This window comes from Phaseolus vulgaris, chromosome 7 (genome assembly GCF_000499845.2).
Source record: "Phaseolus vulgaris cultivar G19833 chromosome 7, P. vulgaris v2.0, whole genome shotgun sequence".
NCBI classification, from domain to species: Eukaryota; Viridiplantae; Streptophyta; class Magnoliopsida; order Fabales; family Fabaceae; genus Phaseolus; species Phaseolus vulgaris.
This window is the reverse complement of record NC_023753.2, coordinates 34,783,046-34,800,512: the sequence shown is the minus strand read 5'-3', so window position 1 is coordinate 34,800,512 and position 17,467 is coordinate 34,783,046. Positions and strand designations below refer to the sequence as shown.

The 17,467-nt window shown below is 31.7% G+C and overlaps 1 protein-coding gene across 1 annotated transcript; it reads right to left on the bottom strand.

Annotated features, from left to right (window-relative positions):
• Positions 1–209: 209 nt before the first annotated feature.
• LOC137830301 (leucine-rich repeat receptor-like protein kinase PXC1) lies at positions 210–2,977 on the bottom strand. Its single transcript, XM_068637564.1, has 2 exons — positions 1,393–2,977; positions 210–1,116 (listed from the first exon to the last, which is right to left on the bottom strand). Exons 1-2 carry the CDS (start codon positions 2,759–2,761, stop codon positions 437–439), a joined length of 2,049 nt encoding a protein of 682 aa, XP_068493665.1. The 5' UTR covers positions 2,762–2,977; the 3' UTR covers positions 210–436.
• Between the last annotated feature and the right edge of the window lie 14,490 nt (positions 2,978–17,467).

The window sequence follows — 17,467 nt, the reverse complement described above, 5'->3', positions numbered from 1 at the left end:
CTCATTCATTATTTGTAAGCTGCAATCTATATTTCTGGCACGCGCTTCATTCATCATGAGCTTGCGTGCGTAGCATTTGGCGCAATTTTATTCACATTGGTTTTATGAACACGATTCCATGATTTCAGGGTCGCACGAGATTCAATTCATGACAATGCCATTGAACTGTACCAATGTCCAATGATGCAAACTCCAGATGTACAACAGTATACAATTCAACTAGCATCGATAATTCAGATTTGTGTTACGTTGAACAATGGAATTCCACAGAACTCACAAATTTTACAAAGAACACTTGTAACGACAGCAAAAAGTAATGGGCAATAAGACAGTGCAACCAGAAGAGGAGCTAATCACTGCAGTGAAAGTAATTAACTAGAGTATGACATTAATTAATCTTGTATATACCATACAATAAGATTTGAACATTATTCTCCTAAGCTAGACCATCTTCAGTGGTGGGAATGGAAGGTGAAAGCGAATTGCGAGATTCATCATAGTCCTCCCCAAGAGGTGATTGCTCCACCCTGATCTCCTCAACCATCTTCACAACTTCTTCCATAGTTGGCCTCTTCTCCGGCTGAGCCACCACACAGGCCAACCCCACATGAAGCATGGACACAAGCTCTTCCTCGATGTTCTTGTAGCGCAAAAGCTCCTGGTCAAACACCTCTGCGGTCCACTCTTCCTTCACCACGGAGCGAACCCATTTGGGAAGGTCCACCACGGCCTGTTCCTCTTCCTCCATTCTGGGACGAGCCGGTGAAGGGTACTGCGACGAAGGAGCTCTTCCTGTGAGAACTTCCAGCAGCAACACCCCGAAGCTGTACACGTCAGCCTGCTGAGACAGCCTCTTGTGCTGTTCCTGTTCGGGGGCCCTGTACCCTCCCAATCGTGCAATGGCGTGAACCGGGTTCAAGAGGAGTGACAGTCCGAAGTCCGAGATGCAAGCCACGCCGTTCTTGTCCAGAAGCACGTTCGAAGATTTCACGTTCCCGTGAGGCACTTTGGCTGCACTGTACTCTACGTGGATCTTCGCAAGACCTCTTGCTGCTCCCAACATCAGGCTTATTCTTGTTGTCCAATCCAACGGAATCCTCCCGGGACCACGATTCCCTATCATCGGTATCCAACAAACCCCCCACAAAACAAAAATTTAAATCAAATCACCACAAATTGCGATTCAGACATGTTCTACTTTCTAAATTTGATTTTTAGTTAAATTAGTTATAGTTCAGACTCGTATAAGTTTCTTTTGGTGCAATGCAAAGGTATTTAAAGTTTGTTTAACTCAAATTTAATTTTATCCCTTTCCGTGTTAATGGATAGAGTAACTTGTGGGGGTGATGTAAACATAGACGAATAGAGTAATTAACCAGAAGAGTGACTGACCATGAAGAAGAGTATGCAAGCTTCCATTGGAGAGATAGTCATAGACAAGAAGCTTTTCCTCTTTCGCATAGTAATAGGCTTTGAGTCTTACCACATTGGGGTGCTTAAGCTTCCCAATCACATCCATATACTGCTCAAACTCATGCCTGGCGCAAGGATTGGCATCCTTCAGCCTCTTCACCGCCACGGTGCACCCATCATCAAGCACCGCCCTATAAACTGTTCCCAAACTCCCCTTCCCAAGCATCTCCGCCGAGGCTCGCAGCAGATCCTCCAACTCAAACTCACTCCTCCGATCAAAAAACACAAGCCTACTCCTATCAGTCCCAGTAGTCCCATCACTCTCACCACCCCCACTTCCATACACCTTCTTCTCACTCCCATTGTAACTGCTCCCACTCTTCCTCTTCCCATAACTCTCCCCACTCCCCACCAAACTAGACCCTCTCCCCCTTGCGCAACAATGCGCCACGAGAAATGATGTCATCACAAGCAACGCCACACAATTCCCCACAACAATTGCCACAATGACACCGGGACTTAAACCCTTATGATGCTCCTTCCCCGGTCGAGCTATTATGCTGGTCTCGGGGAAGGAACTGGGGTTTGAAGGAACTGTCTGAGACGGTTCATTTTCATTGCTATTATCATTATCTTTAGGAGGGTTTGTGGTGAAGGAACAGACAGGTAACGGTGTTGCACCACATAAACCCTCGTTACCTGAGAAGGCTGTCACGCCGAAATTCTTCAGCATGGGGTTTGGTAAACGACCGTAGAAGGCGTTGTTTGTCATGTTGACTTCTCTGAGGTTTTGCATGGAGGAAGACAAGTCAGGGATTTCACCTGAGAGAAGGTTGTTCTGGAGTCTGAGTGTGATGAGTCGTGTTAAGTTGGAGAGAAAGTCAACCTTGCCGCGTATGTTGTTGTCGGAGAGGTCGAGGCGGAGAAGAGATTTGAGGGAGGATATCTCCGGGGGGATCTCGCCGGAGAAGTCGTTGCCGGCGAGGTAGAGGAGTTGGATGTTGGTGCAGTTGGAGAAGAGCGGCGAAACGGTGCCGTTCAAGCGATTGTCGTGAAGGTCGAGGAGGCGGAGGTGGGTGAGGGGAGTGAGGGGGTCGAGGGGGCCCCGGAGGTTGAGGGAAGGGAGGGAGAGGGCGGTGACGCGGCCGTTCGGGGAGCAGAGGACGCCGCGCCACGCGGCGGGGCATGCGTCTCCGCCGGTCCAGTTTGAAAGAAGGTAGCCGTGAACGTCGCTTTGGCGGCGGAAGAGGGTGAGTGCACGAGTATCATTGTGGTGGAGACTGAACGTGAAAAATGGTAAGAAAAATAAAAAGATGAGGAACAAGACATGGTGATGCTTCATCATCATGGGATGAATCCTTGGACGCGGGAAGTGCAAGGAAATTGAAAGAACGTTAGTGTTTTAAAATTAAAATGAAGATTTTGATTGGGGAAAATTTGGAAGCATTATGTGGCATGATTAGAGAGAGAGAATTGGTTTTTATGATTATAGTATGTGTAATATGTTGGGGTGATTAGGACAGAGGGAATATATATGATGATTAAAGGTAGGGAATGGTTGTGTGAATGATTGCTGTTGTCCATTTCTCTAAAGAAAAAGAGCACCATAAGCAACATCACTTTTCTTTTCATTGCTTTTTCTTTTTCTTGGTCTGTTACCCATCATGCTGCAAAAGGGAAAAGAGAGAAATGTCTATGTATATGTTGTGTTCTTGATCCTTGAGATCTGAAAACATGGTCCCTGCTCTATCTTTACAGTACTATAGAATCAAGAAATGGAGATGGAGTGACCCCAGTCTCAATATGCTTCTACAATTGTTAACAGTACTGCCTCAACAAATAATGATTTCTGCTATATATCAATGAAAATTGTTGTGTATACTTTGTTTCCCTTTTTTTTTTATTAATGACTCATTGGTACTTTATTTTTTACCTTTAGTAGATGAGCTTGGAACCATTTTCTTTCTCTCTTTTAAGTAGCAAATGGGTCAAATTATTCAAGTAATTCTCTAGTGATTTAAAGTAAAATTTAGTTTTCACAGTCAAGTTTAAGGAATAGTTCAATAAAATATCATTTAAATAGCCATTTGGTATAATTTTTAATATTTTTAAGGTTACTTAAGTGGTTCTTCTTACTTTAAAAAGGCCATTCAAAATAAAATTAATATAAAATTAATGATTGATTTGCTTGAAACTTTTATTTGTGTGGCCATTTTGAAAATGATTTATGCTACTGCTATGTTGTATCCGACAGCATTACGTGTCTTCGATCTTATGTTAAGAGATCTCAAACCCTATATTTCCACTTTGACTTTTAAATGCATATATATATATATTTGTATATGTATGTATATTTGTATATGTATGTATATTTGAGGCAATAGCATGCGCAAGATTTATCTATTAATTTGTTATGCAATACCATAACAATTTGTATAAAATAATATGCATCTTGGAGGACGTTTGAATTTGAAAACTCAAATTTTAAAGAAGAATAAATAATGAAAACTAGGGTTCCTTTTTTGCCGATAAGAAAAGGATAGTTTTTTTTTCATAATCCATTAATAACTAAATCATTTTTATTGATCTTGATAAATTAATAGTTTATTTATTATAAATAAAACCGTATCATTATAAGATAGACATTAACTACGCTTCTCAATTTTGATGCCACTTGAAGTAAACATGAGCTAATAAATCAAAGCTACCAAAGACTCAGCTACGTTAATATTACACAGCATGATCTTGAGATCTTTATGAGCCAAAGTTGTGTGTGCAAATAATATAGTATGTATACATATACTTGCAATTATGCTTTTGATAATATTATAATCAATATGAATATATATGCGAGGTACCTAGGTACTCTTCTAAAGTCAAATTTTTGGTTATTATGTACTATAAAGTAGGTTGACAATCACCTACACACAATTCATCAATAATTGTAGGTAGACTAAAACGTTCATAATATTGCTTCCTCTTCTCCAAAAATTAATATATGCATGCAAAATCAATCTTAAAGAACACCTTATGCTAATTTATCTCTTCATGACATATTTAAAAAAAAAATTATTGGTAAAGAGTTTCTTGAATTTGTCACTCATTAATCTTTATCACAAAATTTGATTGATTAACTTAAATAAGTATTTTTTTTTTTTTTAAGTTTTCGTGTTAGGCATCACTATGCAACTTGACATCTCAGCTAAGCTGACACCTCAAGTAACAACAATCATCTGCCATCACATGAAAAAAAAATATTATTAAAAAAAGAAAAAAGAAAGAAAATACAAAAATATGGGGGGACTAGACCAAAACCCATATGTTAACACAAACGATACATAGGTAGATTATACCTATTCATAAAGAATTCTAAGAACAGACTAGCTGAGAGTCTATTATACCAATGAAAAGATTCTCTATGAATAAATCCTAAATTAGTCAACTTATCAGCACACGCATTCCCTTCACGAAAAATATGAGTTACCCTAAACCTGATTGTCCCACAAAAATTAAGATAAGTATTCCATCGATTCTGAAGCATCCACGGAACATTAGTCCTAGCAGTAAACGCAGCAGAAACCAAGGCAGAATCACATTCAAGCCAGACATTAGTAAGTCCCATTTTTTGAGCTTCCTCCATAGCATGTATAACTCAGCAACCAAAGCAGTTTGAACTTCAAGAAACGCTGAAAAAGCACCAATAAATTCTCCCATACTCCCACGAAAAATACCTCCACAAGTAGCAAGACCAGGATACCCCCTAGCAGCCCCATCAGTATTAATTTTGACCTAGCCTGGTGAAGGAAATTCCCATCTAATAGGAAGAGGATGAAGAACTTTACCACTACGAGTCTTAATACCGAAAAACTTAATCACGTTGAAGTCCAACATATCATTCTTCATTGAAACTTTAGACGAATTTCCCACTAGACAAGTTAAATCTTTAATTATCGAAATAGCCTTAGAAACCCCAATCTTATCCTGAAATCTAGCATAATTCCTCATACGTCATATCATCCATATAGAAAAGGTTATCACCGCAAGCTTAATCAATTTAACCAAAGGACTACCATCACTCTTAATAAAAGAATGTAGATCATCCTTATTAGAGAAATGAGAAGTAAGAAAAATTTGTCGTACCCAACTCCAAATATGCAATGCGTTAAAACATTCAAAAAATAGATGTTGAATAGATTCCTCTTGCTTTTCACAAAGCGAACACATAGAACATATATGCAAACCCTTATTCTGAATATGTTGATCTGTAGGAAGTCGTCCATGAAATTTTTTCCAGAGTACTAGAGTTTTGGAAGGCGGAATAGATGCAGACCAAATGAATTTACCCCAACCACCTGGAACTCCTGGTTCCAAGAAAAAAGTCCTAGCCGATTTAAGAGTGAAACGACCAGACTCATTTAGAATCCAATTAGGAATATCCTGTTCCTCTCTAATCATGATATGATTAAAAAAAAGAGGCATCTGCTGTAAAGAGAAGGGAATATTCCAATCACAACCTGTCCAAAATTGAGAGACTGTATCCGAAATGCTAACATCATCAGATAACCCTGCAATATTTGCTAAAGAAGTAGTAGAGCACCATTTATCATTCCATAAATTAATAAAAGAACCTGTACCAACAGTCCAATAAGTATAATCAAGTATGATAGAATAAAATTGCTTAATTCCAGGCCAGAGAGAGGAAGATCTATAAACCGTTCGAAATTCATATTTTGATTTAAGAACCCTGGCTTTCAAGAGTAAAGACCAAGGTTTGTCGCTATAAGCAAAGTTCCAAGCAAGCTTAAGAAGATATGCATTATTTTCATGATGAAGATTAATGATATTCAAGCCTCCATCCTCAAGAGGTGAACAAATTTTCCCCCAATTAACGGTAGCAATACCTTTTTTCATAATATCACCAGTCCAAATAAAATTCCGACACCACTACTCAACTTGCTTAATAAGTGAAACAGGCCACTTATACATATTAAAACTATAAGCTAGAGATTCAGTAATCACTGTATTGACCAGCTGAATTCGACCCATCATGCTAAGAGATTTACCTTTCCAAGATGCTAGCTTCAATTCAACTTTATCAGCCAAAGGTTGAAGAAACCGACACTTTGGAGCACCAACAAAGATAGGCACTCCTAAATAATGGAAAGGCAAACAACCATGACTACAGGAAATAATATTTTGAATTTTGGTGACAAATCTTGGAGAATTATCCATGGTGAAGAAACTACTTTTAGAGTTATTAATATATTGACCAGAAAAATCACCATACAAAATATGAGAGGGAGTGAGATAACTGTGCGGACTGGCCATATTTAAAATCTTCTTATCATTCACAAGCTTAGAGAGACCTCTACTAAGAACTTCCTCTGCAAGACAGAAAAGTAAAGGAGACAATGGATCACCTTGTCTTACCCCTCGACTGCAAGGAAAAAAACCCACCAAACTACCACTTATTCTTATAGAAAGCATAGCTGAACGGAGAATTGTACTAATCCAACCGACAAATGAGGGGTGAAAACCAAAGCGTTTTAAAACTAATAATAAGAACTTCCAACTTAGAGTGTCAAAAGCTTTATGAATATCAACTTTGTAAGCCACATTACCTCCTCTAACCTTTTTAGAAAGCAGGTTAATAGCTTCAGAAGCAATACCAATGCAATCCTGAATTTGTCTACCCTGCACAAATCCATATTGATTAAGAGAAATGATTCTAGCAGCCACAAGAGCAAGCCTATCCGCCAGTATCTTGGAAATAATCTTAAACTTGAAATTAGCAACAACAATTGGCCTGTAATCTTTAATGGAATCAACACCCTGAACCTTTGGAATAAGAGATACCACATTACTATTCATTCCAGGGAGAACCCAGTTTTGTTTAAAAAACTGTTGAACAACATTGCAAACATCTGTCAGCAAGAATGATAGAAAACACCACCAAAACCATCAGGACCAGGAGCATTATTACCGTTAAGATTAAAAACAACATTTTTAATTTTAGAGAAATCTGGACACTTAATCTACATCATATTCTCCTTAGAGGAAACCATCGCAGGAATATAAGTACCAATAAAATCTTCCATATTATCAGTATCCAGAACATTAGAAATAGACTCAGCATAAAGATTTTTATAAAAGTCCAAAATATGATCCTCAATGATTTTAGGATCCTCCGTAACCTCATTATCAATCCGTAGACGATGAATCCCACTAGAATTATTTCTCCTTTTGACCACCGCATGGAAAAAAGCAGTATTTCGATCTCCATCCTTGAACCATAGCATCCTAGCCCTTTCTTTCCAAAACAAATATTGACAGTGAAGAGCATGATCAAACTCCTCCTTAGCAATCTTTTCTTGACAGAGAAGTCCATCACTATCAGACAAACTAACAGTCTTTAAGCTTTTTTGAATACCAAGAAGGATGTCCTGCTTAAGAAGAACTCCATATTGAACATTACCAAAAGAATTTTTATTCCAGTCTCGGAGCTCAAGTTTCAACCTTTTTAACTTATGTTGCAAGATAAACATAGGACAACCAACAACCTGATTAGCCCAAGAATCATGAATAAGCTTTAGACACGAAGTGTCCTGAAGCCACATCGAAAAGAAACGAAAATTGCTAACCTTCCGCAAAGAATTACTAGCAAGACTAGCAAGAATAGGGGAATGATCAGAACAATTTTTAACAAGAACCTGATAAGAACAAGATTCCCATTCATCCAGACACACTTCATTACATAAAGCCCTATCCAGTCTTCTGTGAATTCTATGCAACCCTCTCCTTCCGTTACACCAAGTATAGCAAGATCCAGTAAAAGACATACAAGAAAGATCATTAGTATTAATCCAGTCCAGGAATTCATTACAAGAAACCTGATTAGGAGCCACCCCCCCTTTACAGTCATCCGCCGAGAGCAGAACATTAAAATCTCCCAGAATACACCAAGGCCCTGTGAAGAAACTAAGATCCCTCCATAAAAATCGTCTAGACAAGTATGTGTTAGCACCATAAACACCTGCAAAGCTAAAACTCTTATCCTGCAGACGACAAGTTACAAAGATAAATTGATCATTAACCAAGAAATTTTGGACAAGATTAGGAACCGACAAACACCAAAGCTTAGCAACTTTATTAACAATAGGAGACGTAGCCACCAAATGCATATTAACAGATTTGAAAAGGATGTCGAAAGCATTAGTGTACGACATCATGGGTTCAGCAAGAAAAACCAGGAATCTCAAACACTTTTTTCTATCTACAATACAATGTTTGAATCCAATATTTGTTTAGGATTCAAGTTCAATACTGCACTGATGCATGATATACATAAAATTTTTCATCAACAAAGAATTAAATCGATTAAAAAATAACATTTCAGGATTGTTCCAACCCTTATACAAAATAGTCCTCATAACGCTACACATTACACCTACAAATTACCATGAGTAATCCAACTAAATTAACCAAATACCTTTCATGCTGACCTAATAGTATTAATTTATATATTTATATATATATAATATAATTAAGTATTATTTTTTTATAAACTAAATTTTTTGACTATATATTTTGTAGAAATTTAGTGAGATCAGAAATATATTAGTCTTTTAAGAGTAGGAAATATAGTAGTCTTAATAGCATGCATATATATTTTCTGACAAAGAGCAACATTTTTGGGGCAAGAAAATTGGAAATTAAAATGGTGTGCATGCAAAGTTTTAGTGGTTATGGCTCTTGGAAACATCTTTAATTAACTTCACATTTTTGTTTGAAATATTTGGAGTGGAGAAAAAGAACACTTGAAATCCAATGGTCCACAATTATATGTGTGATGTTGAGTTGTGGAGCACTAAGGCATAGAGTGTGTCAATGTAATTAATTTATGCAACTTTTGGTGCTCATCATATATCTAACCCCCGAATGAAAAATGATTAATTTTAATTGCCAAACTTTTGAGGGTTTCATCAAAAGAGAGTGTTTCATTACTTGATTTTCTCCGTGGTGGAAGAAAGAGTTACCCACTTTATGTAAAGAGCAAGCAAAGCTTTTCTAGCACCAAGAGATTGAAGTGATTTGTGTATGTTTTGATATGTTAGTTTAGAAATGAAAACTAAAAATAATTTAAATATTTTTTTCTTCAATTTTTAACCTTTTGAAATATTTTTTTAAAATAAAATCGTTGATAAAGATTTGAACTTCAAAATATGCAATACTTTAATATATAAATACGAAGTATGACTGAATTTTAAACATATAAAATAGTAATATTTTCATGTGGCTATTTAATTCAAACAAGGGGCTGTTTCAATGAGACCACTAAGTCAAAGTGATATTTGAATGGGCTGAAAAGAATGTATATAATATTTTTATAGTGGTATGGTGTCTCCAAACGAAGTTGTATCTTATTTTTTAATAAACATCAAAATCTTGAAAATAACCACCGACACATAATTTGGTCTTCCAAGAAAAGAAGTTAATACTCGGTTAATATAGCCCTGTGTCCAAAATAATTTTTAATTCCATACCTTAAAATTCAATTATCAGAACGGTAATAAAGTGATTTAAGATATAGACACCAAAAATTATTGGATATCACATTAAGGTAAATTTCACATGATTTAGTTAAATTTAAAATTTATTTTTTAAGATGATATTATAATTAATTAGTTTGTTGGACCAATTTAGCGTAACGAGAGTTCATTAAATCTATTATATAGTTTATTATGAAACCAAGAGAGTAAGTTGGATATTGGACATGTTATGCATGAGTTAATAAAAAAAAAATCAAATAAATGATACTTAACTTGAAAAGGCTTATTATCCATAAAGAAATCCACTTTTAAGCATTTATGTGCCTAATAATACTTAACTTTTAAGTCATTTCCCCTTCATTTTGATTGAATAAAGTTAATGTATAACAAGTTGTAGCTTGCCAAATTAATCTCTTAAAATGTTAATTTGATCTGATAAAAGAATAAAAACGTTATAAATTTATATATATATATTTTTTCCAAGAGACACATGGAGTATTTGCCCTCCATTCATTATGCCAATTATGATCGAGTAATTAAAATTCTTATTAATTATATTTAGAAAGAGTAAACACTATAAAACTTTCACCATATAAAAATTCATTTAATTTAAGTGATAATGTTGTATCCAGCTGCATGTGATAATGCAGTGATGCATGCTGCAAAAAGTGAGGGAAATGTTTCAGCTTTTTTTTGTTTTAAGTTTCAGTGGTTAAAATCAAGTTGCAAAAGCAAAAGAAAAAAAAAATAAAAGCAGCAGAGAGATAGAAGGCGAAATTGGCGCTGTAAATGCAAATCACTACCAACAAACACCACCTGCTGCTACTGCATGCACTCGCTGTAGGGAATCAAAATCTCTCTTTCTTTCTTTCAATTGCTTTCATCTTATTGGAAAATGGACAAACAACCCGTTTTACTGCAAGAACATTCTAGGTTTTTTATTTATTTATTTATAAAAGTGAATTAATTTTACAATATAGTTTTACAATTTTAATTAAAAAGAAAAGACTTTCTAAAGAGTAAACTTTGTCTTTTTTAAAAAACAGGTTTAGACATTTGGATATAGGTTCTCACCATATATTACTTCCACTCATAAAAAAAATTAAAGTTCTCCATTTAATTAATTTCCAATTTTTCCTTAACAATTTTTATTTATTAAGAATTTATTAAAAATTATAAAAATTGCCATAAAATCATTAAATAGAATGCAAATCTATATTTTGTTTAATAATTTTGAACATTGCAGAAGAAAGTATATCTAGAAGAGTGGGTTATTAATATTTGTTGCAGTAGTGGTACCAACATTTGTCACTGTAACTTTGTTCTTCTTTTTATGCTTCACCGTAACTTTAGTTGATGCCACAACATGTCCACAAAAAGAGTGATCATATATAGCTAGCACTATACTACAATTTCACATATTTCATGAATTCTTTTATATATATTATGTAACTCTACAAAATTCGTAAAAAGAAATTAGAAAAAAACCAATTTTTTAGAATTTTTTGAAAGAATTCGCAATAAAAATACAACTAAAACTTTTAGTAATCTAGAGGCAAAAAAGAATGAAATTCTAGAAATATATTTAACCTACTTTGTATTATTTAAAATTAAATTTTGAAGATTCTAGAGATCACAAAAAAAACATGAAATAGAAACTAATTTTAGAACAAAAAATAAATAGTTGGTATAGTAACTAGAGACCATTTTAAAAACTAAAAAAAAAATATTTCTAAATTAATTTTTATTATTGTTAAATAATTTTTAAATTGGTATCTAACTATTAAAGTTTTAGCTACCAATTATTTAATTTTTAAATTTGGTAGAAAAACCTTATTGCTAATTAGATATCAATTTATGAACTATCTAACCATAATAAAAACTAAAATAAAATAAAATATTTTTTTAGTCTCTAAAATATTTTCTAATTTAGTGACTATAACAATTAATTATTTTTTATATTTAAAAATTAATTTTTATTTCATAATTTTTATAATAAATGTTAATATACGAGTGAATTTAGTTATTACTCCTAAATCAGTGTCAGATCTTAAAACCTTTAGTAATTTGGGCTTAGATCTGCAACTTTTAATTAAGTCTAATTGTTGAGTGTGATTGAGAAAGGAACATATTAGTATGGAAATTCAGGAGACAATAAAATTTATTATTGCCCAAAATCTGTAACCAGTGTCTAGTATGTTTATAACATGTCATTGTGTACATTACACTTTTTTTTTTCCTGTCAGAAAGAGATTTAAATTATAATTTTCATCCTCTTCAATTTTAAAAAAATGTGTTTCATTAATAAAAAAATACCATTTAGTTCATCTTAATATAAATAATTTTTATAGAAATTTCTCTCTCACTAGTCTTCAATGTACAATTTATTTTGAATTTCTACTAATTTTGTGATTTATATGGATTTTAAATGAATATTTATAGCCAATAAAGTTTGGATTTTATTTTATTTAAACCCAGAAATTCGATAATAATATAAAGAGCTTAAAATTAATTGTTTGTGACCCTAATTTTTTTTTAAATATTTTGGAGAGGCATACATATACTATTTTTTACTATTATTTGGATGTTTATTTTCTTTGAAATAAATTAAAATATAATACATAATTATCGGAAAATATATTTTTTAAATATAGAGATAATATAATGCAATCTCTCTAAAAAAAAGAAAACAATGTAATTTAATATAATTTCGTATTCATTAGATTTGCAAATAGAAGAAAAAGGGATAACATTTTGGTAATTTGGTGTTTATTGGTTAGTCACATAATAAGTCTAAATAAAAGATATACATTTTCATGATCAAACTATATAATAAACCAAACTTAATGTAATAATTAATTATAATAATAATAATTGACAAAAATATAACAGTAGATACCATCATACTTTGTCTTTATATATATATATATATATATATATATATATATATATATATATTTGTAGTTAAACGTAAGAGGCTGTTTTTATGGAGGGTAGGGAAAAGAGTTTAAAGATGATAAAAATTAATAGATTAATTAAATTAAGCTTATAAAGTTACAAATAATTTTTTTTTAATATTTATAAATGATATCTCTCTATAATTTATTATCTCTTATTTCTAATATTATAAATCAATTTTATATAGTTTTCTCGCTTAGATTTTGGCATATAGGAGGTGATATATTTAAAAAAAATTGAAATTGAAATTTAAAATAAGAGAAACTAACATTTTTTTTAAGTTTTAAATATTTGTAATAACATTTTTATATTATCGAAAGGTATTTTTCTATTTTTCCAATCTTATCTCTTTTTATTATTTTTTAATATTTTAAATTTTCTTACTTTTTTTTATAAATTACTGCTACTTTATTTAATTAATTATTTTAGAAATAAACTTTAATTGTTCGGACAAAATTGTGTTTTGCCAACCTTGGGTAGTTTGTGATATTGAACTCATAAATGGATGCTTACTTTTGCTGAATGGGGGTGCCCAACATCTTTTAATTATTTGGTTGAATTTCAAATATAATTTGGGGATACTTACAAGTCTTTTTAAAAAATGTTCCTAACTTTCCTTAGAATTGTATGTTGAACATTGATATTTTTTTTGGAGTAATTACACTTTTCTAATTATTGGTATTATAAAACAGTTACATTTTGCTTGATTATATTGGTTAATTGAGTTACTTATATTGTAATATGCCTAATTGTCAATGAGCTATGTGTAGTTCTCGGCCAAGTCAAAGAAAGACTTATGTTTTTGTGTTTTTTATTAATAAAAAATAAAATAAATTAAAAAAAACTATTCCAAACATTATATAAAAGATAAAAGATAGAAAAAGACAAAGATATAAGTTTTTGTTGATAATTGAGATTTATTAAAGAAATTTTATTCCTTTATACATCTAATCTTTGTGATATATCTTCTAATTTATCCATTTATACATGTAATTTCTGGGATATATCTTTTATCCTTAAAAGTGTGTGGCTCAGATGTCTCTTAAATGGTATATTTATATTAGACACACGTATTGGATACTGACACTCATATGACACTTGTAGGACACATATCCGTGAAGTATCAAATTTAAAAAATATTTATTGAATTTCTGACAATTCTAGCACAATTTTACACAATTTTAAAAAAAAATACATTAATTTTTTAAAAACTCAAACTTATTGTATAAAAATTATAGTTATAAAAATAAGGAACAAATCTTTTTGAAGCAGTCATGAGAAACATCTTCCTACTAAAAAATCTGAAACATACTTGTGCACATAAATCTTTATTATCAATTTATATAATTCATAATTATATAATATAGATATGTGTTCCCATATCCTACATTTTTGAGATTATACATATCTCTATTTCATGTCCATGTCGTACCAATATTCATTTCAGTGTATATGTATCTATGTAGCGAGTATGACACCCTCTTCAATTTTCATATTATTATTTTCTGTCTTTTCCATAATCATATGATTCTTTGCCTATGAAATTAAGCTTTGATCGCAGAGTTTGACATGTTAATTTTAAGCAATTCTAACTGGTGCTAAGTTGCACAATTTCTCTTCTTTTCTTGTCCTTAGTTGTTTTCAAATTTTGGTCATATTTTTTTATTTTTTTTTGTCTTAATTCTAACAAGTCTACAACCAGATTTCCTATAGGTTATAACTCAAAATCCTGACCACCAAGAAGGTTCATATGAGAAATAAAAAATTAATTTTGATTTTTTTTCTCTTAATTAAACATTACACTCAAACGACAAGTTGTATTGATTAAGTGATTAATTTGTCATTTAAGTGAGGACAAAACTCAAACTTTTTTTGTCCTCTTAAAAAATATTACTCAAGTGATAGGATATCATTCATATTATGGACTTTATACTAAGCCATATTTTCATGATGATTAATGCATGTATTAATAGTGTATTTTTTCTATTTATACTCTCTTTTATTCCTAAAATCATAATATACACTATAAGTTATAAATAAAAATATTTTTTTTATTTAAATATATTCATTTATTATGAATTTTATATATCATATAATATAATATAACTTATTTCTAAAGTTCAGCTTTAGTGGACCAATAAGTTAGGATATAGTCATATTTGTTGCTAGTTACATTAAGGGGTTCTGGTAGACTAATAAATTAAAGGAGATTAATAAAACAAAGAATGAATGCCAATTCCACGTGAATAAGAGAGCTATAGCTATCCCAATTTTGACACTAATGCTGTAACATGTTATTTGTCATTTTATAAAAATAATATCACTAGATCTCAGTATAACTAGAATTAAAAATATTTTATAATATATAAATGAATGTAATTTTTATTTTATAAATTAAATTTAAAATTCACTTTTTAATAATATAATTATTTTAAAAAAATTAATAAAAATTTATTAATGTTATTAAATTACTTGCTATCAAATAATTATGATATATAAATATAAATGAGTGCAAATTTTATGTGATTCGGTTTTATGAGATAAAACATAAAAAAATATAACATTAAATTTACAATTTCTAAATTACTATCTATGAAGCTCAGGACACTCCTCTTAAATGACGTGTCAGTGTTCGATATGAGTATCGGACACGTGTGACACTTGTATGACACATATCCGTGAAGTGTCAAATTCAAAAAGTATTTGTTGGATTTTTGACAATTTTAATACGGTTCTAACACAATCTTCAAAAGCAAAAATACATTAATTTTTTAAAAACTCAAACTTATTGTATAAATTTTTATTATAATTATAAAAATAAGAAACAAATCATTTTGAATCAGTCATGAAAAACATCTTTCTGTTCCAAAAAATAATTTAGAACATACTTGGGCACATAAATCTTTATTGTCAATTTATATAACTCATAATTATATAATATATAGATTTGTGTCCCCATATCTTACAGTTTAAAGATTATATTATTTTCGTATCCGTGTCCATATCCATGTCGTATCAATGTCTGTGTTAGTGTCTGTGCTACATAGATTACTACCTCCTTTCTAAAATGATGCAGTTTAAAAAGATTAAATTAAGTAAAATTTGAATAAATGAGGAGGAAGTATTAGAATTAGTCCTAAAGAAAAAATTGTAAAAATTTAGCAAGACATGAGAAAATAAAAAGTTGTTCGACAGGTTCCATATTAAAACGAGTGTTGGTTATGATATTTTCCATGAGATGGTCCATCTTTAGAACATAATAATTGCTTTTGGAGAATATCCAACAAAACCAAACAAAGATTAGGAGGAGAAAAAGAAAAGACATATATGGAAAGTGCTTGGGGTACCATATGTACCCGAGTGTTCTTCTTCATCCCTCCTTACTTGTGCTTATTATTCATCATCAAAATGGAAAAAATATGCACATTTTCTGGTATGTATCTAATCTTCATCCCTAACCTAAAACTGAAGAAACTTCATAAATATTCACATGTGATTGGTCCCAACATGCATGGCTCAAGGTTGCCACTCAACGGGGCCCTTTTTTCTACTCCCTTTTGATACTTAGCAAACTTTCCTGCACGTGATTTTCTATTTATATCTTTTGCTTTTTATATCAAATTCTAGCACATTAAACTATGATTCAATTGCTGCAAAATGAGATGAATACATTATTATCCCATGTTACATTGTATTAATCACATCCATTTCAATATTGTAAAGTTTGATACGTATCGTATCCCAAAAGTTTGGCACCTTTGTTTGTACATAATCAAATTTATCTTATTATAATTATAATTGGCCACTGATTTACTATAAAAATGTAATCATTATCTACTATCCATGATATTATGTCGTGTATAATGTATTGGATTTCATAAAATAATGTAAAATAGAGGATACAATTATAGTTTTATAATTATGATACTATGTCATAGTAGTAGGGTGTGTCGTTTCATGTTTTTTCTTTCTAGTGTTTTTTTTTGTTTAGTTTTATTTATTTATTTTATTTCAATTTATCATAATTAGAGTATTTTTTTGTTTTTCTTTCTTTACCACTTTTCTATTATGATGACCACCTTCAAATTGTCATGTTATTGTTAGCTCCAAGAGTGTGTTTTCGTCACACCACCATATCTAAGATATAGCTGCTTGCTTGTAAAGAGTTAATACCATCTTCACCTACATCATCACTCATGTCACCAAAAAATTCTACCGTCATCATCCTTGTGTCACCAATTTCAAATAATTACATTTAATTATTTTATAATTTATAGATTAAATAAATATTAAATATTATTTTTTATAAATTTTATTATTTAGTGGTTATACTCATATATTAACTATACTTGTTTAAAAGTATGTTGTAGAACATGAAAACACTAGGGTATAGAGTTTAGAGATTGTTCCTAACGAACTTTGGGGATGGGAGGGTGGTGAATTGGATTGTCTAGATTTGTTGTACAAGACTTCCTAGGTGAAATAGAATCACAAGTCACTCTCCATTTCCAACTAGATTCTTGACTATACTGAAGGGACTGGTAGGG